This window comes from Ursus arctos, unplaced genomic scaffold, assembly GCF_023065955.2.
Source record: "Ursus arctos isolate Adak ecotype North America unplaced genomic scaffold, UrsArc2.0 scaffold_2, whole genome shotgun sequence".
Lineage (NCBI taxonomy): Eukaryota > Metazoa > Chordata > Mammalia > Carnivora > Ursidae > Ursus > Ursus arctos.
Window position 1 is genome coordinate 66,818,745 of NW_026622874.1, and position 25,906 is coordinate 66,844,650.

Genomic DNA, 25,906 nt, shown 5'->3' on the forward strand with positions numbered 1-25,906 from the left:
TCCCTAACAGGGACCATCAGCACCAGCAACAGGTGTAACTCCTCCCTCTGACCCACAAAGCTGCCCCCCCGCCCCCCTCTGGAAGACAAAAGTCTCCGCCAGTCTGAGGGGGGGGCCTCCCTGTGCGAGGGGCCTCGTCCTGGTCACCTCCTTCATCCCTGCACCTTCACTCTTCTGGGCTCTCACAGGCGAACCCAGTCACCTGACTGTAATCCCCTCAAGCTGGCTAAGGTGTCCCCTAAAAGCCTGTGTCTTCCAGACCGTAAGTAGCCCCCTGGCTACGGACCATTCAGCTCTAATGTTCGGGACCTGCCCTTAGCTTTCCACCTCACCCCAAACGCCCAAGCAGAGGTCACTGGTCCCGCCAGTTGACAGCAAGTTTCCAGCTGCCTTGCAGGGAAATTCACCCAAAGCTGAGGGGCGCAGACACTCAGGGCTTGGCGCGGAAAGATCAGACTGAAGACAGGTGTGGTGTGGCATGCATTAGGACAGCTGCTCTGAGCCAGCAAGCTCCCACCAGCGCACCTGGACGGTCAGGGGCAAGCCCATGGAATCACACGCCAACAGCCCACCTGGCCCAGGGCAAGCTGCCCCAGACACCCCAAGGGCAGTGAGGAGGGGGCTGTGGGGAGAAGAGCCAGGCCCGCCAGGGGAGCCCTGAAGAAATAAGGCCACAGGAACAGTTCGGGCCAAGCTTTTCTTAAGCAAGAAAATCTACAGCTGGGGGTCTGGAGAGCCACTCCCGTGGGGAGAAGGGTCAGCAGAGACTGGTTACTTTGTACTCGAGATAGTTGTGCGCTGCTTGATTGTTTTCCCAACGAAAATGTTTCCCAAGAGAGGCCCCGCAGACCCCTGGGAAGCCCTTGTCTGTCTATACTCACACCTGACTCTGCGAAGACACCAGATCAGCCCCAGCAGCGTGCGCATGTGCCCTCGGGCAGCAGGAAGGCCGAGCACACGCGGCTGCAGGTGCGAACACCACACCGGCCCTGACGGTCGGTGGTCTGGCGAGGGGAGCAGGGCCGGGGCTATCCACACCCAAGGCCGCTCTCAGACCCGCTTTCGCTTTCGGGATGGGACCGGACCACGAAACCCTCCGGACGGGAGTCACTTTCCTTGAAGCCCAGCCTAAGAAATACCTGAGACGGGTCCTCACAGGCGGGAACACCGACCCGGGGGAGCTGGGCCAGACCCTAGGCTCCGAAGCGGCTTCCTGCACCGCCCCTCTCCGTGGACTGCCAAACGCGCACCCCCAGCAGCCGACCCCCGGGCTCCCGCCAAGCAGCTGGGAGGCCCGTGGCCGCGGGGCGGGGCGGGAGCACGTGACCCGCATGCCAATCGCGGCCGGCTCCGGGGAAGGGGCGTATCCGCCAGAGAGGACCGCCCCCAGAGAGCGAGGACCGCGGGCTGTGAGCGCCGCCTGACCTCCCGGGCCAAACCGGGGTCCGCCCGCCGAGAAAAGGGGATCATAGCAGGAGTACCCCTGGGGAGGGGGAGATGACAGCGGGAGGTCTACCCAGAGGTGACACTGGGAGCACCAGGGGGGGGATAGGGGGGCCCTGGGGGAAAGGATGATGGTGACAGGGAAAGGGTGACCACCCGCCAAGGAAAACGGGTGTCGGTGGGGGAGGGGGCCACAGGAGGAGGGATGACAGCGAGGGGAGAAGGTGACCGCCAGCCTAGGAAAGGCCGTGACAGCAGGGGTGCCATCCCTCCGGGGGTCCCCGTCCTGTCCTGCCCCACAGCTCAGCCGCCAGGCCTCCCAGCCAGCGCCAAGAACAATCCTGGATGCTCGCGTCACCCGACAAGGGCTGAAGGCTTTTCGCTCTCTCATAGTGATCATGCTTTAAAATACCAGGTTGGTAGTATATATGCCCCAACCAGAACTTTCAAGAACCCATGAACTGAAATGAAAGGAAGGTTCTGTCCTTGCTCTGAAAGGTCGTATCTACTTACAAATTCCAGGACGACGCTGCATGAACCAGAACATGTAGCTGATCGGGACAAACTCTGGGCCATTCCACTTGTGGGGGATGAGAAAGCCCCTCTCCCAAGGAGTGGAGCAGGAATTACTAAGGAGAGATCCCCAGGGGAGACATCTGCTCCGCCAAACGCTTCCTAAAGGGCTGGAGCTCAAGACAAGTGACAAAATCTTTACTCAGACATGTGACTTTCACTGTATGGACGGTCACAGGGTGCACCCGCAACAGAAAAGGGCAAACAGGCAGCTCACTCCCACTCGTCCTGGTTCTCAATGATGACATCCTTGTAATTTAGATCACACGTTAGTATTTCTGTAATCAGTAAGTGTGTGCTCTTTAATTCCTACTGAGCCCCACGGAAATGACCGCATGCAGGTAGCTGTCTACTGCAGATGCTTCATCCTGCAAGACTGGATGTCATCCTTAACGCCCAGCAAAGGGGCCGAGTCAATACCAGGACATGCAGATCCAGAACCCCAAACAGCTGTTCAAACATGCTTTGTCCACATGCATTAAAAGCATTAGTGAATACTGCCAGTTGGTCCTTTGTACTGGGTCCTAGGACGGGGTCGGACATGCCGGGTGACTGGATCCCCGCACCAGGGTCGAGCAGCACTGCCCCCCTCCCCTGAGTAACTCAGGACCCAAGGCCCATGGGTGTGACTGATGTGGCCAAAGGAAATGGGGGACCTGATGCCAGGCCTCAGCTAAACAAGCACATCCCTTCTGAAGATCCGTTTGCAGAAAACATCAGCTCAAGAAGCAATTAAATAATGCCCCTTTTAAAACTTCACAGAAGTGGGGGATGCCTGGGGGGTTCAGTTGGTTAAGCATCTATCTTTGGCTCAGGTCATGATCTCAGGGTCCTGGGATCAAGCCCCGCATCTGGCTCCCTGCTCAGTGGGGAGCCTGCTTCTCCCTCTCCCTCTGCCCCTCCCCCCGCTCATGTGCACTCTCTCTGTCATATAAATAAATAAAATCTTAAAAAAAAAAAAAGACCAACTTCACAAGCGTAACACATCTTAACCGAGGAGGAGCTGGGCACATTACGTCAGCAGGCTTCGAGCTGCCGTAATAACAACGCTACTTAACTATCTGGTGTTCAACTGCACCTTCAGTAAGTGTGTAAGGGTTTAAACTTTATGAGATCACACGGATGAAAAGTTTCCTTCCTGGCCTGAGCATCTGTGGAAAATGAAGGACAACAGACATCACTCCGCTCTCTGGCGGCAGAGTGAACGCGGTCTTGGAAAGGGAGCGTTTCTGGAGATCCAGCTCCTTTCAAAGGATCAGGGGATGGGGCCTGAAGGACCTCCCGGAATCGGTGCTGGATCTGAACGGAAGGGATGCCACAGGCCGCGGGTATCAGAGGCCCTGGAGCCCAGGGCGGCTACCCGGCTTCCAAGCAGAGGTAGACCAGCCCTCCTCCTGCCCCAAATGGTCTATGAGGAAAGCGCAAAACCTCGGCTGCGGATTTCTGCCCACTCCGTTGAACACACACTCCGACTGCGCTTGCCCGTTTCCCAGTCTACATATTGCTAAATAAATACATCTGTTCATAACACCATGTAGAAACTTGCAAGAAAAAAGCCAACCAAAACAAAACCTTAGTTTTTCAAACTTTAAGAGTGCTACGGAAATGGCAGTCTACAAATAAGATTACTTTCCTATCAATTTTTTAAAGAGAAGTTAGATGAGCTGCAAGAAAGGAAACGTTCCAGATGTAACTTGCACACCGCGAGCAAGCATTGCAGCACGCTCTCCGACCGGGGTCAGAGTGGCCCTACACCTAGCAAGTGCACCTCCTGACGGTTCAAAGGCAGAGAATGCGGGGAACTGGGTCCGACGTTGGCGGGGCAGTGGGTTTGCACCATGCAAGGGGCGTCCCTGAGACACGCAGCCCTCGAGGCAGAGAAAAGCCTGCCCCCCCACCGGCGGCCGCGGAAGGCTTCCGAGGGGAGAAGGACCCTCCCCGCAGGCGGCCGCCCGGCCGCGGCGCACACTCACTCGTCGCCGTCGGGGCACACGCCGCTGGCCTCGTCGTACTTGGAGCAGTACACGTCCGGGCTGTAGTTGAAGGTGCCGTCCCGCCTGCGGAGCGGTCTGCGCCGACGCTGATTTAGGAAATGCCAATGGAAACAGGTAAATGGCCTGTGCTGGGCGCACTTGTGCTGCACAAACAGGGCGCACTGCTCTGTCCTAAACTCCTTTAGATACCTAAAAAGACAAACAGCGTTGCGGGTCGCTTCCGCCGCCACCGCCGCCGGCGGGCGGCCTCGGGGACTCGTGGGCGGGGACCGGACCCCGCAAGCCAGGGTGCCCCAACCTCAGGAGCAGCCCCCACTCTGAAGGCAGAGGACCCCAAACGGCCGTCCCCCATCCCCACAATGCCCCTTGGATCCCAGGCACAGTTCCCGACCCCAATCGCAGGCAATCATCTCCGACCCGAGGTGCGACCCCCCACTCCGAGTCCAGACGGCCGCCCCACCCCATCCCCAGCCCGGGCGCGATTCCCCGGACCCCGTCCGCAGCATCCCCCATCCCGGCCATTGACGCGACCCCCAAGTTCGGACGCGATACAGCGACCCTGGGCGCGCCCCGACTCGGGGCAGAGGCAGCCCGAATCCAGATGGCCGCCCTCCCTCCGAGCCCAGGCGCGGCCGTCCATCCCCGACCCGAGGTGCGACCCCCGACCCCAGGCGCGAGCCCCACTCCGAGCCCAGACGGCCGCCCCCCCCCAGCCCGGATGCGAGTCCCCGGGACCCGCTCCGCAGCACCCCCATCCCGGCCACTAACGCGACCCCCAAGTTCAGGGGCGACACAGCGACCCCGGGCGCGCCCCGAACCCCAAGCTCTGGTGCCATCCCTGATTCCAGGCTGAGGCAGCCCGGGTGCAGATGGCGCCCGCCCCCCGACCCCCACCGGAGGCGCGTGGACCCCCGCCTCCTGCCGCGCTCCCCAGCCCCCGCCCCCAGGTGCCGCCCCAGACCCTGGGCGCCGCCTTTCGACTTCAGGCGACGGCAGCCCGAGTCGGACCGCGGTCCACCCGCCCCGAGTCTAGGCGCGACGCAGAGGCCGGGGCGGGGGGCGGTGCGGGCCCCCAGGCCGCACCGGCGGCAACACCCAGGCCCAGAGGCGCGGGGCGCGGGCCGGGGGGCGCACGGGGCCGCCCCCCGCCGCGGCCGGCCCGGCCACTGACCTGTAGTGGGTCGGCTTCTCAGTCTGCGGGGGGGACCCGCTCAGCGCCGCCGCCGCCGCTTTCGAAACCGACGGCATTTTCAGTCAAAACAATGCAGTGCGCATGCGCCAGGCCGGCCCGCCCCCGCCCCTCCGGATCTCCCCCCGCGCGGAGCCCCCCGCGCCCCCGCACGCCTGCCCCGCCCCCGCCCCGCCCCCACCGGCACCCGGCGGACCCCAGACCCGCCTGGCTACCCGGCCCCGCGCCGGGCTCGGCAGGGACACGCCTCGAGCGCGCCTCCCCCGCCCCCGGTGCACAGCCCCGCGCCCCCGCGGGCTGCCCTGGTTCACGTTCATCCCAGCCCGCCCTCAGGCGGACCCCGGCCCACCCCGCAGCGTCCTGCGCCTCCCGGAGCAGGTTCCCCGCGTGGAGACAGCGGGCTGGCCGCTCACCCTCGCGCTTCTCTCATTCATCGACTCTGACCCCCGGGCTGGGTACGGAGCTGCAAAGAATGGACGCGGTTGCTTAGGGCTCGGTGTGGGACATGCGGGGGCCCGTGCGCCACTGCTTATGGCTACCCAGCTTTAAGGAGTGCGAACAGGTCCCATATTAGATTGTGGTCACGGCTGCCCCAAGTGAATATACGAAACATTTTTTTTCATTACGTACTTTAAGTGCGTGAATTGAATAGCATGTGAATTATGTATCAATAACGCTGATCTTCAAAAAGAATCCAAGAGGCTCACAGCCAAGGGGGAGTCACACGCCCCTCCTGTCACCAGCAGGGTGCGTGGGGACACACAGAGGGTGGGTACTCCGGGAAGCAAGCAGCAGCAGCAGGGTCCTGCCTCAGTGACCCCGGTGGAGGAAGGAGGGTGTGCACTTTGGGAAGGAGAACCCGGGCCCAGAGCACACCGTTTTGTAAATATGGGGCATGAGACATTTTTTAACATGTTCAACCTGGCTAGTAATTAAATTAAAAATTTTCTTAAAAAGCAAATTAAAATAAGGCAGAGCCCATGGAGCGGGCAGACGTTTTCTGAACAGAAACCCCCAAAGCTGGTGAACTGCAGCAAGACGAGCCCTTGAAGAAGCATGGCTGGGCAAGGACAAAACAGTTCGGTAATAAAGGGCTTTCCCTAGCAGTTTACCTGTCCACCTGCTCTGCCCGCCCCCCTTGGAAAAGCCCAGGTGGGGCAGGGCCTACTCACATGGGCGCCAGCTGGCCTTGGTCTTCCTTTTGCTCCTGACAAGACCCACCCGTGTCTGGGGTGTGAAGTGTGCAACCAGAAAACGCCTCCCTGGCCGCTGCCGGGGAGACACTCAGGATTTGTTCCCATGTGGCACACGATGTATCATCAAAAACAGTACTACCCACCCTTGTGTTTTGCAAACCTGTGTATTTATATACACACAAAACAATTTGGAAAAGTAAACAACAAAGTTTTCACAGTGGTTAGCTCTAGGTGGTGGGATTTTCAGTGTTTCTGATTCTCTTCCTTACAGTATATAACTTTTCCAGGTAAGTCACTTGCTTTTGTCATATGAGAATTTTAATTAAAACAAAAATTCTTTTTGTTAAGTCTTTTTTTTTTCCCTGCAGGAACTAGTGAGAAAAGTAAGGGTTCAGGTTTGAATGACCTGCTCAAACAAAACACTTCACAATTAAACAGAGAACCATCATGCCAGGTTAGGGAAAGGAGGGCGTACTTCTTTTTCCCACTGGGATAACAATGTAGCCTGAGCTACAATTAGGTCAAGCTTTCCAAACCTTGATCTGTCTCTAAATAATGAACATACTTGTATGGGTTCCATTTCCCTACTGAGCCCAATTTACCCAGGTGGGCGGGACATTCAGAGGACTCCCACAGAGACCCTTCCAGAAGCCAGCAGGCTGGCAGGTAGCCCCCAGCCTTCAAACACCTGAATGAAAGAAACCTCCAGGTAACTTCGGCACCACAGGCATGCCAAGATAAAACCTGCCACTAGAAGCATGAATAAAATCTCCCTTTTGTGCATCTTGTATTTAATTCAGAATTAAGCATTTTACTAAATAGTACTTGAAAAGCATATCATTTAGATACCCAAAAATATTGCCTGCAATTGTCAAAAGAAATACTTATCAGTCTTACTCTACTCAGAAAATTGTCACCTTCCTAAAAATAAAAATCTCTAGAGCTGAGAAAGCTCATTATTTCTGGTATCCTTGGTAAATTCCACAATTTACATTTAGATTTCTTTCCTCAGTTCCTACTCCGGAAAAACAGAAAAACAAAGGAACTGGAAAGGACTAAAATCTTTTTTTTTTTTTTAATAAGATACAAAAGGGGGGGGTTGGCTTAATTCCACGTTACCAAGTTAAAATATACTGTCAGTTTGCAAAACTAACGTCAATTTCTATGAACTACAGTACATTGCAAATCAGAAGTTTAACAACTTTTCTGCCAGTTATTCTGTCTCAGGAAGCAAATGACCTGGAAACCGGATCACACTGATCACAAGTGTCACCAGAATTGCTTTGGAAACATGATCACGTTGTAGAAAGGCACATCACAATCCAACAGCACACAATGCAACCAAAACCTTTTCTGGGGATCTGAAAATGAAATGTCTTTTGGACGTATTCGTTGGGCATCAAGTGTTCGGCAAAGAGCCAGATCCGACGTGACGACGTTCCGCTCTGCCTTCACGCGGGTCAGCGTGGCCAGGTGAGCCGAGTCCTTCACTCTGGGGACGCGCATAGCCACGGCAGAAACGGCCAAACGCGATGGCAAAAGCGTCAGGGCGCCTGCCTATCCCCTCGCCGCTAGCGCCCGCTAAGTTCTCGCCTGCTGGCAGCCGGAGCTCCAGGCTCCTGCGAACCATCGCCGGGCTCCGCCTCCTCTTCTTCCCCCAACACCTGTTTCAACCACCGGTCCGCGCCGGTCTCCTGCCTAAGGAAGCACCAGATGACTACAACCATGAGGGAGAGGCTGAAAGGCAACACCCTCCACCAGGACCGTTGCTGCTCCTTTCCTAGGGAATGCTGCACCGTCCAGCGGGACGGGTGGGCTCTGCTGGAGGAAAAGTGAACGGGACGGTCAGGGTCGTCCTCTTCCTCGGCCGCGGGCGGGGCCGGGGTCCGGCCACCGAGCGGCGGCTGGTTTCGGGAAGCCCAGCGCACGAACCTCAGCGCCCGGACGGCCCTGGAAGAAAGACAGCCGTGAGCGCGCCCACCCGTCGCTCCCGCCCTCGGCCCCTCCGAGAAGCCGCACAGCTCACCCGGCCGCCGGCGGACGTAGGACGCCGCGCATCGCGACCCGGCCTCCGCACTCGGCGCCGCGGCGCGGCCCGTTTGCGTCACTTCCGACGCGCGAAACCGGAAGCCGGGCGCCGTTCGAGGCCTCGGTTCACGACTACAGAACGTGGTTCCACTCGCGCGACGGAAATGACGCGCACTCTCGGGAGGTCTCTTCCGTCGCAGCTAGCCGCCCCCGGCAGCCCACAAGGGCATGCTGGGAAGTGTAGTTCGCTCCCAGCCCGAAGAGGAAGGAGCCCGTGAGGTTCCTGGGTGCCGGGCCGGCTGGAGCGAGATCGTCGCCCTGGCTCCCACGCACCCCGCACCCTTCCCGCCGTGCAGGCGCAGCCCCGGGACCCGTGCGGCTGCGGGACCGCAGGCCCTCGCCCACGTCCTGGCGCTCTGCCTTGCTCGGTGCCGGGCACCCAGAGCTGCCTCTAGACCCAAACCGGTCTGCGGGACGGCGTTTACGCACAGTGCTCGCCCCGGGCCCGCGGAACCACGTGCGCACGTGCGCGGGGCCCAGCGCGCTGCCCTCCTGGGACATCCCGAGTCAGGCTGGGGGAGCGGGGAGAAGGTGTCCTTCGGGCTGTGCCGGGGCTCCCTTCTCTGCCGGTAGGGAAGCTACTGGAGCTTTTGTCCTCAGGGCAAACTGGTCTTGGTGTTGCTGATCTTTCCCGGCAGAGGACCGCGTAGGGTGGGTGTCCAGGCGTCATCACAGACGTCGTGGGGATGTGTGTGTGTGCAGGGGGGTGACTGGGTGACAAAATCAGATCATGAGGCCACCTTATGAACTGTGCTGTTCTGCCTCCCTAATTCATCATCTTCGCCTCTGGAGCGCCCCTCTCCTGCACCTGCTTCCTGGAGAAGCACCAGAGCCGGCGGTTCTCTGCCCCGCCCTGCCCCTGCCCCGCCAGGGACTCTCCAGACATCAGGGCGAGGGCGGCAGACTGGAGATGTTCCCTAAGCAGCAACATCTGGGAGTCCCCCCCCCCCCGCCCCCAGCCTGGGAAGCCCGCCCCTGATGCCCTGCGGCAGCTCAGCTCCCAGCCCAGGACTGTGCTCAGAGCTGCTGTGTCAACAGAGGCAGCTGTGTGCCCAGTCCTCCTCCCTGGGCCCCACCCCACCTGTTCCACCCTGTCCATGCAAATTTACCGGCGAGAACGCTAATGCAAGAAGAAAATAGAGAGTTTCATTCAAACCCCAGTTAGGAGAGCTGCGGGGGAAACAGATCTTCATGGGGAAGAAAGAGTTCTGGAGAGTGACCTGTCTACAGCATTACATACTTCTTTACATCTTGTAAAAGCTCAGAAGATTAAAGATTAGCATATAAGCAGGAATTAAGAGTTTTAACTTGACGGAATGCAGGGAGCAGAGCGTGGATGATATGTCAGAGACAAGCTGGTTTTCCTTAGGCTGCTCATTCACAAAGCAGGTGCTCAGTGTGTGTGTAGCGGGCCGTCTTAAGTCAGGCTTTTGGTTTAAACAAAGTTCATGTGCAGTCATCCTGATACAGAAATCTAAAATGGCTTCCCTTGTATATCAGACCTTCAGAGTTTTCCTCTCGTCTACCTCAGAACCCCACCCTAAATCACTGCCAAACCAACTTGCCCACAGGGAACCCCAGGAGCCCCTGCTGCTGACTGGAGGAGGGGACTCAAACTGTGGGAGAATGGCCAGAATCATCCTGGTGTGCAGTCTGGAGGGCTTCCTGGAGGAGATGAAAATCAAAGAGCTCAGGGGTTAGGGGTGGAGGTGCTGACTGAGGCTGATGCAGACACCTGGTTGGGATGCTTGAGGGCATTGGGTACAAGCTGGAGTGGGGGCAGAGGTGGGGGTGGGGAGAGGGGTAGGGGCTGGGACTTCACCCCAGCTTAGATGGGTGACAAAAACAAGACACCTTGGACAGGTGACCTAATCTGTTGAGCCTCCACTTCCTCAGCTGTAAAAAGGGTGTCGCACGCCTTTTTCAGGCTGTTGTGAGCCCGTGCCCGGGGAGTCCTTGGTCGGTCCTTGGGACAGCTGTTACGACTGATAATGGGACGGCTTGGAGGCACCCTTCCATCCTGGGGCAGCGGAGGTCACCCTTACTGCCCTCAGGTTGTTAGGGGCTTTCGAGGCCAGAGCAATGAATACGCTCGTAGTGAAGAATGAGCAAATCCAGGGGCGCCTGGGTGGGGGGCTCAGTGGGTTCTTGATTTTGCCTCACCTCACGATCTCAGTCAAGCTCCCTGCTCCCCGGGGCATCTGCTCAAGGATCTCTCCCTCTGTGCCCCCGCCCCCCCGGTCCTGCACGCTTGCCTGCTCTCTCTAGTAAATACATAAATCTTAAAAAAAAAAAAAAAAAGCAAATCCTTGTGTCCGAATGACCGCTCCTCTGTCCCCAGTTCCTGCCGTCACTTGGTCTCCATTGTAGGTCAATGCACTATGCAAAACACATCTGTCCGGTGGAGTCTTTGTTGTTTTTTAAAGATTTTAGTATTTACCTGAGAGAGAGAGCGAGCTCGCTCGCACAAGCAGGAGCAGGGGGCAGGCAGAGGGAGGGAGAGAAGCAGACTCCCCGCTGAGCAGGGAGCCTGATGCGGGGCTCAATCCAGGACCCCGGGATCATGACCTGAGCGAAAGGCAGACGCTTCACCGACTGAGCCCCCCAGGCGCCCTGGTCGTGTAGAGTTCGAGGAGGGCACGAACTTGGGGCCTCTGGGAACTGGCCTGGTGCGCATAGCTGGGGTCTCCTATTGGACAGAAGCAACTTCCGAGGACAGCTGTGCATCAGGCCACTGTGTGACCCCTCGTAATGAAACAAGACCCTTCTGTAATCATATCTGAACACACGAAATACGGACACAGCCCAGACCTCAAAACAGACCAGACACCTCCCCCCGTCCTGGCTGATGGAAAGGACACCATCCCTCGCCAGCCATGGCCGGACCCCACCTCGTCCGCCCTCCTCCTGGATAAGAAGCGTACATGGGTTGCCGTGCCGGGCTGAACTCTGTCCTCCCAAATTCACCTTCACCCGGAACCTCAGCTCATGACCTTACTCAGAAATAGGGTCCTTGCAGATGTAGGACAGAGGACGTCACCCGGGATGAGGGGGCCTAAATCCAAGGACAGGTGTCCTCCTAAGAGAAGGGGAAAAGACAGAGACACATGGGGGAGCCCATGCAGAGAAGCCCCAAGCCAAGGAGCACCGAGGATTGCCAGCAACACCAGAAGCTGAGAGAAAGGCCCGAAACAGGCTGTCCCCCGGCCCTGCCGACGTGTTCACTTCAGGCTCCGGCCTCCAGACTGAGAGAACTTGCTGTTGCAGTGAGTCAGCCGGTGTGTGGTGCTTGTCACGGCGGCCCCAGGACGCGGGTCCAGGACACGGGTCCCGGAGGCGCCGTCGCACAGCCCCCTGCTTCCCCACAGCAAGCAGCCCAGAGCCAAGCCCCTCACAAGACCCTGGCCCGAACCCACAGCCCTTTCCAAGGCCCTCCTCCTGAGACAGCCACGTCCCCGACCTCACAGGGTCTGGGTGACAGGTGCCCGGGCTGCAGACTCTGGTCTGAGCCCCCGCCCCCACCCCCTTGGGGCATAAACCAACACCTCGGCCTCCATTATCTCAAAGCACACAGAGAAACCTTTCTGGGGTCTAATGTCTCGCTAATGGGCAGGGAGGGCCCAGCCCTTGTGTGCCCAATGGCAGGGCCGGTTCGCCTGAGAGCTGACATATTGGGGGTATTGATTTTCCCCAGGAAGATCAATATGGGGTGCGTGGGGACAGGCAGGTCCACGCCTTCAGAAGAGCTGAGCCTCTTCCCCAGGGACGGAGGCCTGACAACAGGCCAGGGGCTGGCAGGGGCCGCGTGGGCATAGAGCTCTGTAAGGCCGGACACTGCCCATGCCGGAGCTGGCTGGAAGCGGGTGCTGGGACATGTGCTGGGGCCCGAGCCCGGCAGCCTGCATGCGTCAGTCCCAGCCCCACTCCAGGTCCCGGTGGGCAGCAGGGGGCTTGGGACACCCATGTCACTTGGCCTGGCCCTGGCCACTCAACACTCGGCTGGACGTGTGGGGCAGTGATTCTGGGAAAGTGTGTCTCCACCGACCCAGCCTTGCCAGTGATAAAAGCCAGAGTTCAGCCTCTACTCCGGACTCCTGCGTTCCTTTTGAACATGGCTCAGGCTCAGAAGTAGCAAGGATGCCGATAACGCATGCACACCCCTGCTAAGACCTCAGATCTGCTTCTTCAGCCCCTCTCATGCCTGTCACCCACCTTCACTCCCTCAGGCTGTGCTCTGTGGGGCCCTGTCATTGACTGCTGGGACTAGTGCAGTAGTATTCTCCCTGTTCTCCAGGTTCAGGCTTCCTTTGTCCAGATGCCCACCCCACACTGCCTAGGTTCCTCTTCCTAAATCTTTATCAGCTCTGGTATCTCCCCCGAATCTAAAATTCTCTGTCCTAGGCTAGGGTTTCCCCCTCAGTCTCTGGTCCGGCAGAAAAAAGCATTGGGATTATGCCAGCAGAAACAGATAGGGAGGGTCTGGCTATTTGTGGACAGTCTTCCCGTGGCTGGCATTAGTGAACAGCTCCTCACTGAGCCACTTGCAGGACGCCCCCCCCCGCAAAGCCCCAGCTCGACTGACCATGGGCCTGAGGCAGAGGCCAGGATGGAGAAGTAGGCCTGTGGGGGGTTGGGGAACAAGGGCCCTGGAAGGAGTGGACCCTGGGGGTGGTGACCATGGTGGGTCCTCTCTGTGAGAGCCCCACCCTCACCCCGAGGTTTGCTCCAGCCACAGAGGGCAGAGCTGAGTGCCCAGGCTGCCCTGGCTCCTCATGGCTGGCGGAAGGGCCAAACGCCGTGGCCCGGCCAGGAGGCCCTGTACGCCGCCTCCTTACCCCACTCTCCAGCCGATGCTGCCAGCGGAGTGTACTGCGGCTGCCAAGCCCAGACGGAGGGGCTCACAACAGCACTGATGCATTATCGTGCTGTCCAGGATGCCTGAAATCAGGGTGCCTGCAGGGCGGCTCTCCGGGGGCTCCAAGGGAGAATCACTTCCTTGCATTTTCCAGATTCGGGGACCCTCCATTCCACCTTCGAGGCCAGCAGTGACCCTACTCCTATGGTCACATCTCCCCTCTGACCCTAACTGCCCTCCCTCTGGCTGGGACCCCTGTGATGACACTGGGCCCACAGGACAATCCAGGCTCACATCTGCAGGGCCCTTTGCCATGTGCCGTGACATGTCCACAGTCCCTGGGGATTAGGGTATGCACGTCTGTGGGACCACCCAACCATGGGGGCGCCAGCTCCTCGTGGCCTTGGCCTTTCCAAGCTGTCCCCTCTGCTGGGACACCTGCACTTCACGCACATGGGACGGGTAAGCTCCTGGTCCCATCAGGGCCGAGCAAACCACCTCCATGAAGCCCCTCCTCTCGTCACACAGGAAGGGACGTTCTGGTGGGCGGGTCCGTAGCCCCACACTGCCCAGCCCAAACAGGGCACCGATGAGGAGCCCAAATGTCCTCCTGGAGCCTCCACCCAGACTGTGCTCCCCTCGGGTCCTTGAGGCCCCCCTTGGGCCACTAAGCACCTGCACCAGCCAAGCCCCTTCCCAGGTCCTGGCCCCAGGCGGTCCTGAGGGGCAGCAGGGGGCGCTGTGGCCACGGTCCGGGCGCCTGCAGGGCCCCTCCCTGGGGTCCCTGGCTGTCCGGCAGGCCTGACTGAGGCTGACTGCGCTGGGTCAGATGGGACAGCAGCGGCTGGGGGAGGGTCACCCCACGGCCAGAGGCTGGACAACAGTGTCATTGAACACGGGGTCTCAGGGCAGAACTGTGGCTGTGCCTGAGGTCAGTTTCTGGGGACCGAGGTCCAAATGTAGACTGGACTCACGAGACAGATTACTTGTGTCCTGGCCTCGCCCGGGGACGTGGGGAGGGGGCTGTGATGATCAAGGAGGCCGCAGGACCTGCGCTCTTCCTGCACGGGGCCCTGGCCCAGCCAGATGACCTGCTGTGAGACGTCCTCAGCTCCAAAGACCCCCCCTCCCCACCTGGGCAAGTCACCAGCCTGGCAGGGGTCCCATGCTTCGTTTCCCTGTCCCTCCCCCAAAGCTGGGCGTCCTCATGACTGCTCCATTGGGCCCTCCAAATGCCCAAGAAATGCCCAGCAGCAACCCCCCCGTGGTCCCCACTTGCAGGAAAGACCTGGGTCTGTGCCCACACCCCATGTGTAATGGGGTGTCACTAGGTAGGAGAGGTGCTGTCTCCTGTCTGAAAGGAGCAGAGCCTGGAGCCAAGGCCAAGGGCCCAGGGAGGACTGGGAGGACGTCCCTGGAAGGGTGAGCGCCCATTGGTGGGAGGGATATCGGGGCCCGGGGGCCCACCAAGCTGTGAGGGGGCTGCTGTCCTGTTCTCGGAACCTGGCTGGCCCACAAGCACCAGTGGCTTTGAGCCACAGTGGATGGACTCTGGAGTCCTCCCATCCGGCCCGGGCGGGGGGGAGGGGGGCTGCTCCAGGGGAGCGAGGCACCTAGCAGAGGCCACGGATGGGGAATGACTGTCCCCCAAAACTTACGTCCACCTGAACCTCGGAATGGAACCTCATGCAGAAATCGAGGTTTTGCAGCTGTAAGGAGTATGAGGTCAGACGGGATCCCGGTGGGCCCTGAATCCACGGATGGGTGTTTGTAAGAGAGAAACTTGGACAGAGACTCCTGTGGGACATGCATGGATGGGGACAGGGGTGACGGTGAGACAGCTGCAGCCAAGGAGCCCCACAGCGGACGCCAGGAGGGAAGCATGGGTTCCCACCCAGACAATGCCCCTTTGCTGCTCCAAGCCCCCAGTTTGGGTGATGAGCTCCTGTGGCCCCAGGACACTCAGGCAGCCCTAGGCGGCAGCCCCCCGGGGTCCTGCGGATGGTGGCGGCTGTAACCCAGCGGGGAGGCTCACGAGGATGCCTCTAGTGGGCTCCATGGTGGGGTGCAGCGGCACGGGCACCAAGCCCCACAGAAGAAGGTGCAGAACCAGCTCGTACCCTGGGGGCGAAGCCCTGTGTCGGGGGAGCAGGGGTCAACTGGGTTTGTTGTAAACACAGGTGCAGGGAGCTCTGGGATGGCAGGAGCTGGCCGCGGGGCTGGGAGTCCTGCAGCCACTCCTGGACAGTGGGACTGCTTGCTGCGCCCTGGAGGGCCCGGCGGTCAGAGGGGACCCCCTGCATGAGAGGCTGCCACCTCTGTTCCCCACGGCCTCCTCTCCCCGGCCTGCCGGCTCTGACCGCCAGCCTGGAGCACCGTTTACCCAGAGAACCGCGGAAGCAGGATGCCCTCCAGAGAGGACTACTCCAGAAGTCAAAATAGCATGAAATTTAATTTTCCGCCTATTTGACAAGGCTTGGTCCGGGTCCCAATCAGCGGTGGAGATAAGGGTCCTCGGCCCGGGTGTGAGCCAGCTGGGCCTGCAGCAAACACTCCACGGTCCCCGGGCAGGTTGAGGCTCCCCCCGCGGGGCCCTGGTTGCTGGGCGCTAAAGCAAACGGGCTCTATTTGCCCAGTCTGCGATGACAATGCAGTCACCAAATATTTGCCAGCCCGGCCGGCCGCAGAGCCAGCTATAAATGCTTGGGCCCAGGTGGAGGTGGGTCTGCCCCGAAGGAGCTGGAGGCCGCAGCAGGTAGGAGCCGGACTGGGCGGTGGACGGGGAGGGTGCTGGCCCCAGGGGCCTGGCCTCCTCCCCCTTCCCCGGGAGGCTGTGGGCCTTCTGGCCAGGTGGGCTGTGCGGACCACCCACCGGGAGGGCAAGGGGCGGGGCTGGGGAAGGAGGGCGCCGTCGTGGGTTTCCCCAGGGCCCAGTGTCGGGGCCACGGGACCCCCGGCAGGGAAGAGGGGCCCCAGCACTGTGAGGGACAGCCAGCGCACAGCGCAGACGGCAGGCAGCGGGCGGCCCCTCCCGAGGGAACCTCGCTGGGGTGGGATTTTGGGAGTCCCTCCTCCCTTACTCCACACCACCCTCCCTTTCTTCCCTTCCTGCCAGGAGGCAAAAGGGGCCTCCCTGCTGCAAGCTGCCCCCCGCACTCGTCCCCAGGGGACAGAGCGTTCCAACCTCAGAGTCAGCCCCATTTGGCCTCAGGCCACCCCTGTCTCTGTCACCTCCCCAGATCCCACTCGGCCCGCCCTGCCCTGAGCCCCAGACCCACATACCTTCCTTGCCTCCTGCTGACCCTCCGACCCCTCCAAACCCGGGGTGCCTGGGTCTCTCACCTGTGGCCCTGCCAGAGGGCACATGGAAGCCTGGGGCCCGCACGGCGTCCATGCTGTCAGACGGCTCGGGGGAAACAGCACCTGGCTCTGGGCCTGCCCCAAGCCCGGGAGACCCCCGAAGCCCCAGGGGCTCTGGGACCCGGACCTAGCGTGCTGCTCGAGACAGCCAGGCCCAGCTCCCAGGGCTGCCCCCGCCAACACCAGGCGGGCCTGTTGGCCAAGAACCGACTCTGCAGCCCCACGCCCACAGCTCTAGTCTCTGTGCACCTCCCCGGCGTCTGACCTGCTCCAAGCATGAGTGTGGCTGCACAGGCCTGGGGACCTGAGGGCTAGCCTGACCCCCCACCTTCCTCCCCAGCCGCACCTGCTGCCCCAGAAACGCAGGCTCGAGGACATGGCCGCAGGCGTGATCCGGCCTCTCTGTGACTTCCGGCTGCCCCTGCGCACCCACCGGCCCTTCCTGCCCTCAGACCCGGAGCCCCAGGAGACCTCTGAGGATGAGGACGAGGAGGAGGAGGAGGAGCCAGAGGTGGAGGGGCCAGGGGGCCGCAGCCCAGCCCCCCAGGCCTCAGGTTGGGCCCCAGAAGCAGCCCCTCCGGGTCGGAGCAGCCCGGAGACGCCCCTGCAGCTGCTGCGGTTCTCCGAGCTCATCAGTGGCGACATCCAGCGGTACTTCGGCCGCAAGGACAAGGGGCAGGACCCAGACGCCTGCGACATCTACGCGGACGACAGCGCAGCCCGGGACCTCCAGTGCACTGACCTGGCGCGCCTGACCCCGGGCGGGCCCCCAGACGGAGACGAGGCTGCGGAGCCCGGAGTCCTCTCCCCCAGGGGTCCCGAGGGGCAGGCGCGCGGGCTGGGGCCCCTGGCCGAGCTCTTTGACTACGGGCTGCGGCAGTACTTAGGACCTGGGGCCCCGGCCGGCAGGCGGCTCAGGCTGGAGCGCAAGTATGGCCACATCGTCCCCATGACCCAGAGGAAGCTGCCACTTTCCTTCTGGGAGGAGCCGGCCCCTGGCCCCCTGGGCCTGCTTCACCCTGGCATGCCCGACTTCAGCGACCTGCTGGCCAGCTGGTCAGCGGAGACTGGTCCCGAGCTGCCCGGGGGAGGGGCCCAGGCCCTGGACGGGGTACAGCTGGCCGAGGCCTAGCGAGTGGGCCAGGGTCCATGGGGGTGAGCGGGAGCAGCGGGCGTTGCCTTTCCTTAAGGTGTGTGGCTTGGAGGAGCCCCAGGGGCCTTCCAACCAAGGTGGCCAGCAGCAGGACAGGCCAGCTGAGGTAGGGACTTCCCAGGCCCGGGAGGGCAGGCCAGAGGCCACCTGGGCAGGGAACGGGCAGGAGCTGCCGCCCCAGGCACCCTGGCCCTCAGCCCTCGGAGCTCCGCCCCCAGGAGGGGAGGCCCTGGGCTCAGAGGTTCTGCACACTGTGCCCCACTCTGGGCGAGGCCCACTGGCCATCCAGACCAGCCCTGAGAGTCCAGGTTGGCAGCCGCCCACCTGGCCGGTCCTGGGGCTGCCCCTCCTCCAGGCCCCACAGCGGGTGGCAGGACCAGCGACTGCGGGGTGAGCAAGGGTTTTCTTGGGGACAGGAAGAAGGGGCGCTGCTCGAGTGTGTGAGCAAACACGCTGTGTGCTCCCTGGAAGAGGGCAGGAAGAGCCACTTCCCTGCTGCCACGGCACAGGTGTGAAGGGCTCAGCCGGCTGCCAAGGGGCAGGGGCCAAGGGACACCAAGCCGGGGCCAGCTGGCCCTCGAGGGGGCCTGCAAGGAGCAGCTGGGGCTCTGGGATGCTGCGGCTGTGGGCAGGATGACCCAGGAAGGCGCCGGGCCTGGCGCTTGGCTGGGCTCGGGCAGGAGAAGGGTGAGCTCCTGGGAAGGAGCTCTGGACTCCAACAGGGACAAGAGCTGCCCATTTATTTCTGGGAAAGGGGCACGGATGTGAGCTGGTGTGCAGGCTCTTGGCAGAAGGACTTCACCAGGAACACGCTCGGCCTCCGCCGGGCCACCAGGTTCATGAGGACCGCCTTCCACTGCAGCCACCTGCCCGGACACGCGGCTCATGCCCCCTGGCCTCGGGGCCTCCCCAGGACCGCCCCAGACCCCAGGCCTCGGGGTCTCCAGAAGGTGGCTCCCCACAGCCCACCTCACGGCCTGATACACGCCCCAGCGGTTCACGGGGACCGCGTCTCCGGGGCCTGCGTCCTTGACGAAGGACCGCTGCTTCCCTAGCGGTGTGAGGACCCCCCTGCTGCCCAGCCTCAGGCTCCACGGGCCCTCCTCGCTCCGCAGGCGCATGATGCTGTCACGCAGGCTGGCCGTCTCCTCCATGCGCTGTGGACAAGTGCGCCGTGAGCAGGGGCCACTGCGGGAACGCAGGAATCCGGCCAGCGCAGGGCGGGACAGCCCCGGGATTTCTCTTTCTGGACAAACCTGGGTCTTATCTGCCAGGAAACCCGGCTTGGGCCAGACACGCAGACAGAGGGACGTGGGCAAGCCCACAGAGCTAGGGCCAGCCGGGAGGAGTGGGGGGCGGGGGGCGGGAACCACACCCACCCCCCCACCCGCCTCGGGGGCGGGATCGGCACAGGGGCCGCCTCTCACCAGCTTGGTTTCTGTATTAAACTTGAGGTTCTGGATGGTCTTGTTGTCCTGGATGCTATTTTCCAATTTCATTATTTGGTTCTGGAACTAAATGCGGCCCCTGTTTGTCGGCCTGGATGAGGGCGGCCCCCACCCTGGGCCCCGGGGCAGGAGCTGGCCTCTGACACCGGGTCCTGGTCCCTCAGTGGGTGGTCCGGTGGACCTGGCCAGCGCTCAGGCTGGCTTCTTTCACCGTGATGACACCTCTAGCATGTGGGGGCTCCAGACAGGTGCCCCCACCTCACACGGGCTCTGTGAGCCACTCGACCTTGATGTGGGGCTTCCCCGGGGCCCCTCTGCTGAGCGCGACGGGCACAGGGGCCACAGGGGTACCGTGGCCAGCTTGCCCTGGATCTCGGCAATCTTCCGCCCGGGGTTGCCCTCCCTGAGCAGCTGCACGGACGACAGCAGGGCGGCCAGTTCCTGCCGCACGGCCCCGACCTCGAACTCTCTGTGGGAATAGGAGGCTGTGGGCGGGGCGGGGGGGGGGACAGGGCAGGAGGAGGGCAGGGTGTGCAGGGGGTGGGTGCTCATCTTTGCTACCCCTCCAGTGGGACCTGGGCGTCCCCAGCAGGAGACAGGCGGCAAAGCCCAATGACCTGTGCGGGCTGCCCCTGGTGGGGGCCGAGCCCAGAGCTGGGGCGGGGCTGTCCTATGGGCCGCCGCCGTCCTGGGGGCCGCGGCCCGGGGGGTCAGGCCTCACCTGGCTTTGCCCTCAGAGGAGATCTTGAGGTCTGAGTCACTCTTGTGCAGGATGCACTTGTCGGAGACGGCCTCTATCTGCAACAGACGCGGGGTGGGCGGGCAGCCCAGGCGGCCCAGTGGGGCGGGGGCGACGTGCCCTGGTCCTCACCCACCTGCCGGGGCAGGCTGTCCACGCACTGCCGCACCTCCCTCAGACGCGCCTCGGCCTCCTGCTGACACTGCGCCAGGCCCTCCAGCCATTTCTGCGCCGAGCCCTCCCACTCTCTCTTTGCCTGGAACACAGACGCCGGTGGGGGCCGGAGCTGGGACACGGAGGGGGACGGACAGATGGACGGGGCCCCCTGGAGCCACTGTTGGAGCCAAGAGGGTCGAACGCACACAGCTGAGAGCTCCACATGGTCTGCACAGGGGCACAGGCGTCGGCAGGGACAGGGACAGACAGCCGCCCCCAGCTGCAGGAGAGGGTGACCACCCGGCGTCCATCAGCAGACGAACACTCAAACCGGTCACACGCTGTGTGCGCGCCTTTGTAGGAAACGCCCAGAACAGGCGAATCCCCAGAGGCTGGCGGCAGGTCGGGGTGGCCAGGAGCCGCGGGGTGGGGAGGGACCGCTAGCCGCACGGGGCTTCCTCTGTGGTGTCAGAGCAGATGTCCTGGTGACAGGGTGGCTGTTCAGCCCTGAGGATGCGAGGAGCCACCGAGACCCCGGCTTCGCGAGGGTGGACCACACGATGTCAACGACACCATGGCAGGAAAAAGAAGGAGCCCATGGCGAGGGCTTGCCGGCCACCATGGAAGCCGATGTGTGCTGGGGGCCACGGTGGGCCTCGCGGCCGGGGTCCCCGCTCACCTCGCAAAGCCGCACGCTCAGTGTCTGCTCCTGCAGATCCAGTCTCCAGCTCAGGGCCACCAAGTGGTCACTCAGGTCCTTCACCTGCTTCCCCAGCTTGGCCAGCGACACCTCCAGGGCCTGGCTCTTCTCTTGGAGCTGCGGGGGGCGGAGGGGGGGCCGAGTGTGGCTGCCTGGGGAGGCAGGGGCCCCCCTGGGGATGCTGACCTGGCCCCTGGTGCCCTCACCAGCTCCAGCACACTGTGGGCCTCCTGTTGGGCCAGCTGGCCGGCCTCCAGGCTCTCCTGCAGGAAGGTGGCCAGCTCCTCGGCCCGGCTCTCCTCCAGGTGCCCCTTGCTGTCCCTGGGGGTTGATGCCAACACAGATGGTCCCTCAGCCGAGGCCGCCCCCTCTCAGAGCCGGGCCATGGAAGGAGCCTGGCTGCTGGGTCCGGAACCATCCAGAAGACCCCGGGGAACAGGGGACGGAGAATGGTCACAGGGCCCCCCGGACGGGGCTCCATCCCCTGGTGCGTGCAGAGTTCTCCGCGGGGGCAACAGGAACTCCCGTCCAAGGGTGCCAGGCGCCACGGAGAAAGGCGGTTCGGACACCCACCAGGCCTTCTGCTCGGCCCGGAGGATCCGGTTCAGAGACACCTGGTTCTGTCGCACGAACTTGGTCAGCTGGATCACAGCCTGGTCCAGGCCCCGGCACTGCTCCAGGAGGCGGCCTTCTTCCTGCTGCCGTGCAGAGGTGGCCCTGAGCCCCTGCCCCGGTTGCCCAGACGCCCCCGTCGCCCCCAGCTCCTGCCGCCCACCTCGTGCAGCCCCTGCAGCGCCCGCACACGCTCCTCGGCCAGCTCCTGCAGCCTCTGCCCCCGGCGTTCCAGCTCCCCCCGCAGGCTGCTCTCCGCCTGCAGCCGGGTGCACTCCGAGGCCTTCATTCTCTGGGGGGAGACAGCCCCCACCTGCCGTGAGCGGGGGCGCGGGGGGGGGGTGTCACAGCCCAGCCTCAGGCCCACGGGCCCCCACCTTCTCCAGGGCCAGGAAGCTCTTCTGAAGGAAGCCGCACAGCTTGGCCTCCCTCTTTAGGAAGCGGAGGCTCATCTCCTCACCGAGCTTGGTCACCTGGGCCTGGGGGAGTCAGTGTGGTTGCCTTGTGGTCGGACCGTCCTCCTTGCCTCGTCCATCCCCTGCCCTGGTGGCCCCCCGGCCCCCTGGCGAGCTCGGACTGCTCTGTTTTCTTGCCCAACCGTGTCCGTCACAGAGGGCCCCGGGCCCTGAGTCCCCTGCTGTCCCCAAGCCCTGCAGAGCGGGGCCCACCACACCCCCTTAGGATGGATGGCAGGGGCCACACGTCCCCCCGGAGGGCCAGGCACGAGGGCTGTGAAGGGCCTACAGGCCGAGCTCCAGTGGATCCAGACCACGCTCAGTGCTCACGGTGACCGCAGATGCCACCCAGGGCAGGTGGCAGAGCAGCCACGGAACTGCATCCTGAGCTGGGAGCCTCAGTCAGGGGAGCTGAGTGACTTTGTGCACACACGCACGCACACGCACACACCGACATGTGTGCACAGACCCACACACGTCTGTGCAAGCACACACACTTCACCCTCGCCCGCCAGGCCCAGCGTGGGGCCCCTCCCCCTCCCCTCCCTCCTCGCGGGCTCCCTTCCTGGGGCACCAAGGGTCTGAGTGCGCCCGAGACCAGGTGTCAAGGCCCGGGCCCAGCTCCCATGGCCACAGGGCAGGTGCGGCCTGAGCCCCCGCAGATGTTTGAAGCATATGGGACGCGGGGTCTGGGTCGCAGCTCCTCAGCTCTGCGGTTCCAGTACGAAACCACAGTGCATACTTGGGTGTGGCCACGTGCCGAACACACTTGACGAAAACTGGTGGTGGTCACAGCTTGCTGACCCCGGCCTAGCGGGCACGCAGGGGAAAAGGCAGCGCTCCACGTGCATGCCCGGCGCACCAGGAATCCTGGGCCCGGCGCCTTCTGGAGCTCCCGACTGTGGCGGCGGACTGTGTCTCAATGCAGCCAAGACACCAATTCCCCGAAGGGCAGCAGCAAGGGGAAGGCCACCGAAACTGGGCAGCCGAGCTATGTGGGCAGCAGCTGGGGAGCACGGGGCCGGCGCCCCCACCTGCTGCACCGGCGACGCGGTCCCCGGCCTCTGTTTGCAGAGCTCAAGAGGCTGGGTCTAGAGCAGGAGGGGAGCGTGCACCAGCCCAGGGGTGGGGCCGCCCCGGGAATGACTGAGGAAGGGGCTTCAGACCTACGGTGTTCAATTTTCTGATCTGGGTGCTGGTCACAGGACGGGGAGAAGGACCAGCGGCAGAGCCACCGCCAGAGAATGACCTTCTGTGATGAAAGATGAGCTCCATCTTGGCGCTGCCAGAGTGGCCGCCACGGGCTGCACACGGCCAAAGGGCCCCTGAAGTGTGGCTCATGCAACCGAGGGACCTAAAACGTTAGCTCTCTCCAGATGGAGCCACCTGTGGCTGGTGGCCACGGACTGGATTGTGCAGGACCTCAGGGTCACCCCCCGCCCCAGGCCCAACCACGTGGCCGGGAAGGACGGCTCGCCCAGCTGCCCAGGCCCGGCCTCCCTCCCGGTACCTGCATCTTGGCCACCTCACGGTCCAGCCTCTGGCCTGCGTCCTCCTGGCTCTTCTGCAGGGCACTGCAGGCTGCTTCCCGGAACTGCTTCTCCTGCCCCAGCCTCCCGGCCAGCTCGGCCAACCTAGGGCAACAGCTGCAGCTCACAGCAGCCCAGCCGGCTGGATGGCCTGACTGGGGAGCCACCAGGAAGTTGGGGGGGCCCTGAGACACTGAGGATGCTTCCCGGGCCCAGGCCCGCAGCTGCGGGGCCCAGGCTGACCTGCAGGCCGGCGAGGCAGGGGTTAGATAACCCCATCTGCAAACACAGACACGGGCAAGACACTGACCTCCGTGTCCCCAGGTGGGGAGCCAAGAGCGGCCTGGGCCAGTGCGACTGGGTGGGGCAGGGGGCGGGGACTCTGGGCTCAAGCCTCTTTTCCCAGTGACCACACGTGGGGGGTCCAGAGCCAGGCCCCCAAGAGGGAGGCAGGCGGTGCCCACCTAAGGCTGGCTTCCTGCTCGGTGTCCTTCCGCTCAGAGTCCTGGAGCGCCTGCTTCCTCCGAATCTGGGTCAGGGCCTCCCGGACCTCCACCAGCCTGGCACATAAGAGCTGCTTCTGCCTGGGGCCTGCCTGGCCAGCCCTCCCGGCTGCCTCTGGGCGTCAGAGTCCTGGCCCAGGGGGCCCAGCAGCCGGCCTCCCGCTACGTTCATACAAACCCTGACCTTTCTGAGTTGGGCCAGGGATGCGTTCTGCTTACCTGAGCAAGACAAGGAGCGGGGGTAAGGCTGATGCTCTGGGGTCCCACCCCAGCCGCTGCTTTCCCAAAGCCCCTGACCCTCCCACTAAGGCCTGTGCCACTGGTGCGGGGGGAGGGGTACCTCTTGTCCAGGGTCTGCATCTGGTTCTGGTTCTGGGGGCTGGGGAGCTGCAAGGAGGAAGGGGAGGCTGAGCCTCGTGGCCCGGCCGGCACAGACAGGGGCCCGAGCTGGGCACAGGGTCCCGGGAGCAGGGGAGCCTTGCCTCTGGGTGGGGGCGACTGACCTCGAGGGCCTCCTTGCCAGGGGCCCAAGCCTCCTGTGGCAGGTCCTCCTGCAGCCTCTTGAGCTCTGCGTCCTGCAGCTGCACGCAGGCCCGCAGCTGGAGCATCTCCCGCAGCAGGCTCAGCACGGCTCGCTCACAGCGGTCCTTGTGTCCCCGCAGGGACGCCACCTCTGCCTGCAGGTCGGCCAGCCTGGCCGGGGGAGGAGCAGGCCGAGTCGGGCCACGCATGCCGGGGCCGGGCGGCATGGCTCTCCCACCCCAGCTCTGCCCGGGCTCACCACTGCTCCAGCTGTGCCCAGTGCTTAGGGGAGTCCCGCTCCGGGATGGAGGCGGTGGACGCCAGCTGGCTGGACTCGTACCTCTCAGAGATCTCCTCCAGACTCAAGAGCTCAGGGCTGGCCAGTCCTTCCTCGAGCGGAAGCCCCAGGTCCCCCAGGGTGATGGTGCTTGTCTGGGAGGGGGGTGAAGCCCCCGACGAGGGGTTGCTAGCAGCCAGCTCTGCAAGAAGGTGGCTTCCAGACTGATGGAGGGTGCCGGCTCCCAGCTGGGGCTCAGGGTAACAGGGACCAAATCACTGCAGCTCGTGGCTGAGTGTCCACTGAGCTCTCTCGTCTGGCTGAGTCGCACAGCCTGGCCCCGGGACGCCTCGGCTCTTGCTGCCCCACAACAGGGAGCTCGCGCTGAGAGGCCCAGGCTCCCGCCTGAGGACACACAGCACCAGGAAGCAGAAACAGGACCATGCCCTGCCTGCCCAGCTCCAGAGGGAGCCCCCTGGGGCAGTAAGGCCCCTTGAGGGCTCAAGAAGCAGAGCCGCCTGGGTGGCCCACACCGCACCCCCGTGCAGGCCTTTCCCTGGACTGTCCCCCCGGCTCGGCCCCTGTTGGCACGAGGCTCACCTGGTATGGCTTCAGCCACTGCCCAGAGCTGTGCAGACCTGGCAGGGAAGGCGGGGCTGGAAGACTCTGGGGCCTTGGGGAGCACGTGGGGCGTGAAGAGGGAGCGCCTGCCCTCACGCCTCCCCTTCCAAGACAGCAGCAAAGTAGGCAGGGCAGGCGGGTGGCAGGGGCTCTTCTCGAACCATCTTTTTCTCACCAGAACCTTGTGACTTCGTGGCCCAACTGCCAGTGGAACATGGGCCTTCGACTCCGCTGGGCCTGCAAGGCCTCCCCAACTGCCCGTTTCTGGGAAGATCTCAGGGGTGCTGTTGAGCTGGCTGGCGTGGGTGGTGGCAGCTGGCCTGCAGGGTAGGGTCCGGAGAGCTGGGCTGGCCTGGGTGGGAGGGATGTGCAGGCACTCGCGGGCCGGCTGGTGGGACAGCACACAGGGTGCCCCCAGGAGCCGGGACAGGGTGCAGGCCGCAGGCATGGGCCGTGCGGCGCCTCCAAGTTCCTCACGGCCACGGTAAGAAAG

General features: G+C 63.0%; 4 protein-coding genes across 5 annotated transcripts in view; 1 reads left to right on the forward strand and 3 right to left on the reverse strand.

The window, feature by feature from the left end:
• The window catches only part of UNKL (unk like zinc finger), a 37,323-nt gene extending 32,044 nt beyond the window's left edge, over positions 1-5,279 (reverse strand). The window contains exons 1-2 of one of the 2 annotated variants that reach the window (XM_026484952.4): positions 5,182-5,279; positions 3,990-4,199 (exon numbers count right to left, since the gene is read on the reverse strand). In XM_026484952.4, coding sequence (XP_026340737.2) covers positions 3,990-4,199; positions 5,182-5,258 — 287 coding nt within the window. In that variant the 5' untranslated portion in view covers positions 5,259-5,279. The remainder of the gene's footprint in view (positions 1-3,989; positions 4,200-5,181) is intronic. The other variant, XM_026484954.4, reaches the window with a different exon arrangement.
• Positions 5,280-6,540: 1,261 nt separating this feature from the next.
• On the reverse strand, positions 6,541-8,516 carry LOC113245139 (ubiquinol-cytochrome-c reductase complex assembly factor 4). Its single transcript, XM_026485034.4, has 2 exons — positions 8,422-8,516; positions 6,541-8,345 (listed from the first exon to the last, which is right to left on the reverse strand). The coding sequence occupies exons 1-2, from the start codon at positions 8,451-8,453 to the stop codon at positions 7,967-7,969; spliced, it is 411 nt and encodes a 136-aa protein (XP_026340819.1). The 5' UTR covers positions 8,454-8,516; the 3' UTR covers positions 6,541-7,966.
• A 6,989-nt stretch (positions 8,517-15,505) lies between these two features.
• Positions 15,506-25,861, reverse strand: CCDC154 (coiled-coil domain containing 154). The gene is made up of 16 exons (XM_057315110.1): positions 25,393-25,861; positions 24,775-25,057; positions 24,497-24,686; positions 24,334-24,380; positions 23,955-24,050; positions 23,472-23,595; positions 21,884-21,985; positions 21,670-21,798; positions 21,468-21,592; positions 21,101-21,215; positions 20,874-21,011; positions 20,175-20,294; positions 20,021-20,097; positions 19,651-19,768; positions 19,279-19,365; positions 15,506-19,008 (listed from the first exon to the last, which is right to left on the reverse strand). The coding sequence occupies exons 1-16, from the start codon at positions 25,859-25,861 to the stop codon at positions 17,884-17,886; spliced, it is 3,345 nt and encodes a 1,114-aa protein (XP_057171093.1). The 3' UTR covers positions 15,506-17,883.
• Positions 16,073-18,823, forward strand: PERCC1 (proline and glutamate rich with coiled coil 1). Its single transcript, XM_057315318.1, has 2 exons — positions 16,073-16,093; positions 17,039-18,823. The coding sequence occupies exon 2, from the start codon at positions 17,075-17,077 to the stop codon at positions 17,828-17,830; it is 756 nt and encodes a 251-aa protein (XP_057171301.1). The 5' UTR covers positions 16,073-16,093; positions 17,039-17,074; the 3' UTR covers positions 17,831-18,823.
• Positions 25,862-25,906: the final 45 nt, after the last annotated feature.

Bases quoted from the DNA above. Each gene is read 5' to 3' on its own strand.
- CCDC154 (XM_057315110.1), bottom strand. From the start codon at position 25,861: ATGCCTGCGGCCTGCACCCTGTCCCGGCTCCTGGGGGCACCCTGTGTG. The intron at 21,986-23,471 runs GTACCGGGAGGG...TGACTCCCCCAG, and splicing joins GTGAGGTGGCCAAGATGCAG to GCCCAGGTGACCAAGCTCGG. The intron at 20,295-20,873 runs GTGAGCGGGGAC...TCTGTGTTCCAG, and splicing joins TGAGCGTGCGGCTTTGCGAG to GCAAAGAGAGAGTGGGAGGG.
- PERCC1 (XM_057315318.1), top strand. From the start codon at position 17,075: ATGGCCGCAGGCGTGATCCGGCCTCTCTGTGACTTCCGGCTGCCCCTG.
- LOC113245139 (XM_026485034.4), bottom strand. From the start codon at position 8,453: ATGCGCGGCGTCCTACGTCCGCCGGCGGCCGG. The intron at 8,346-8,421 runs GTGAGCTGTGCG...TCTTTCTTCCAG, and splicing joins CTACGTCCGCCGGCGGCCGG to GGCCGTCCGGGCGCTGAGGT.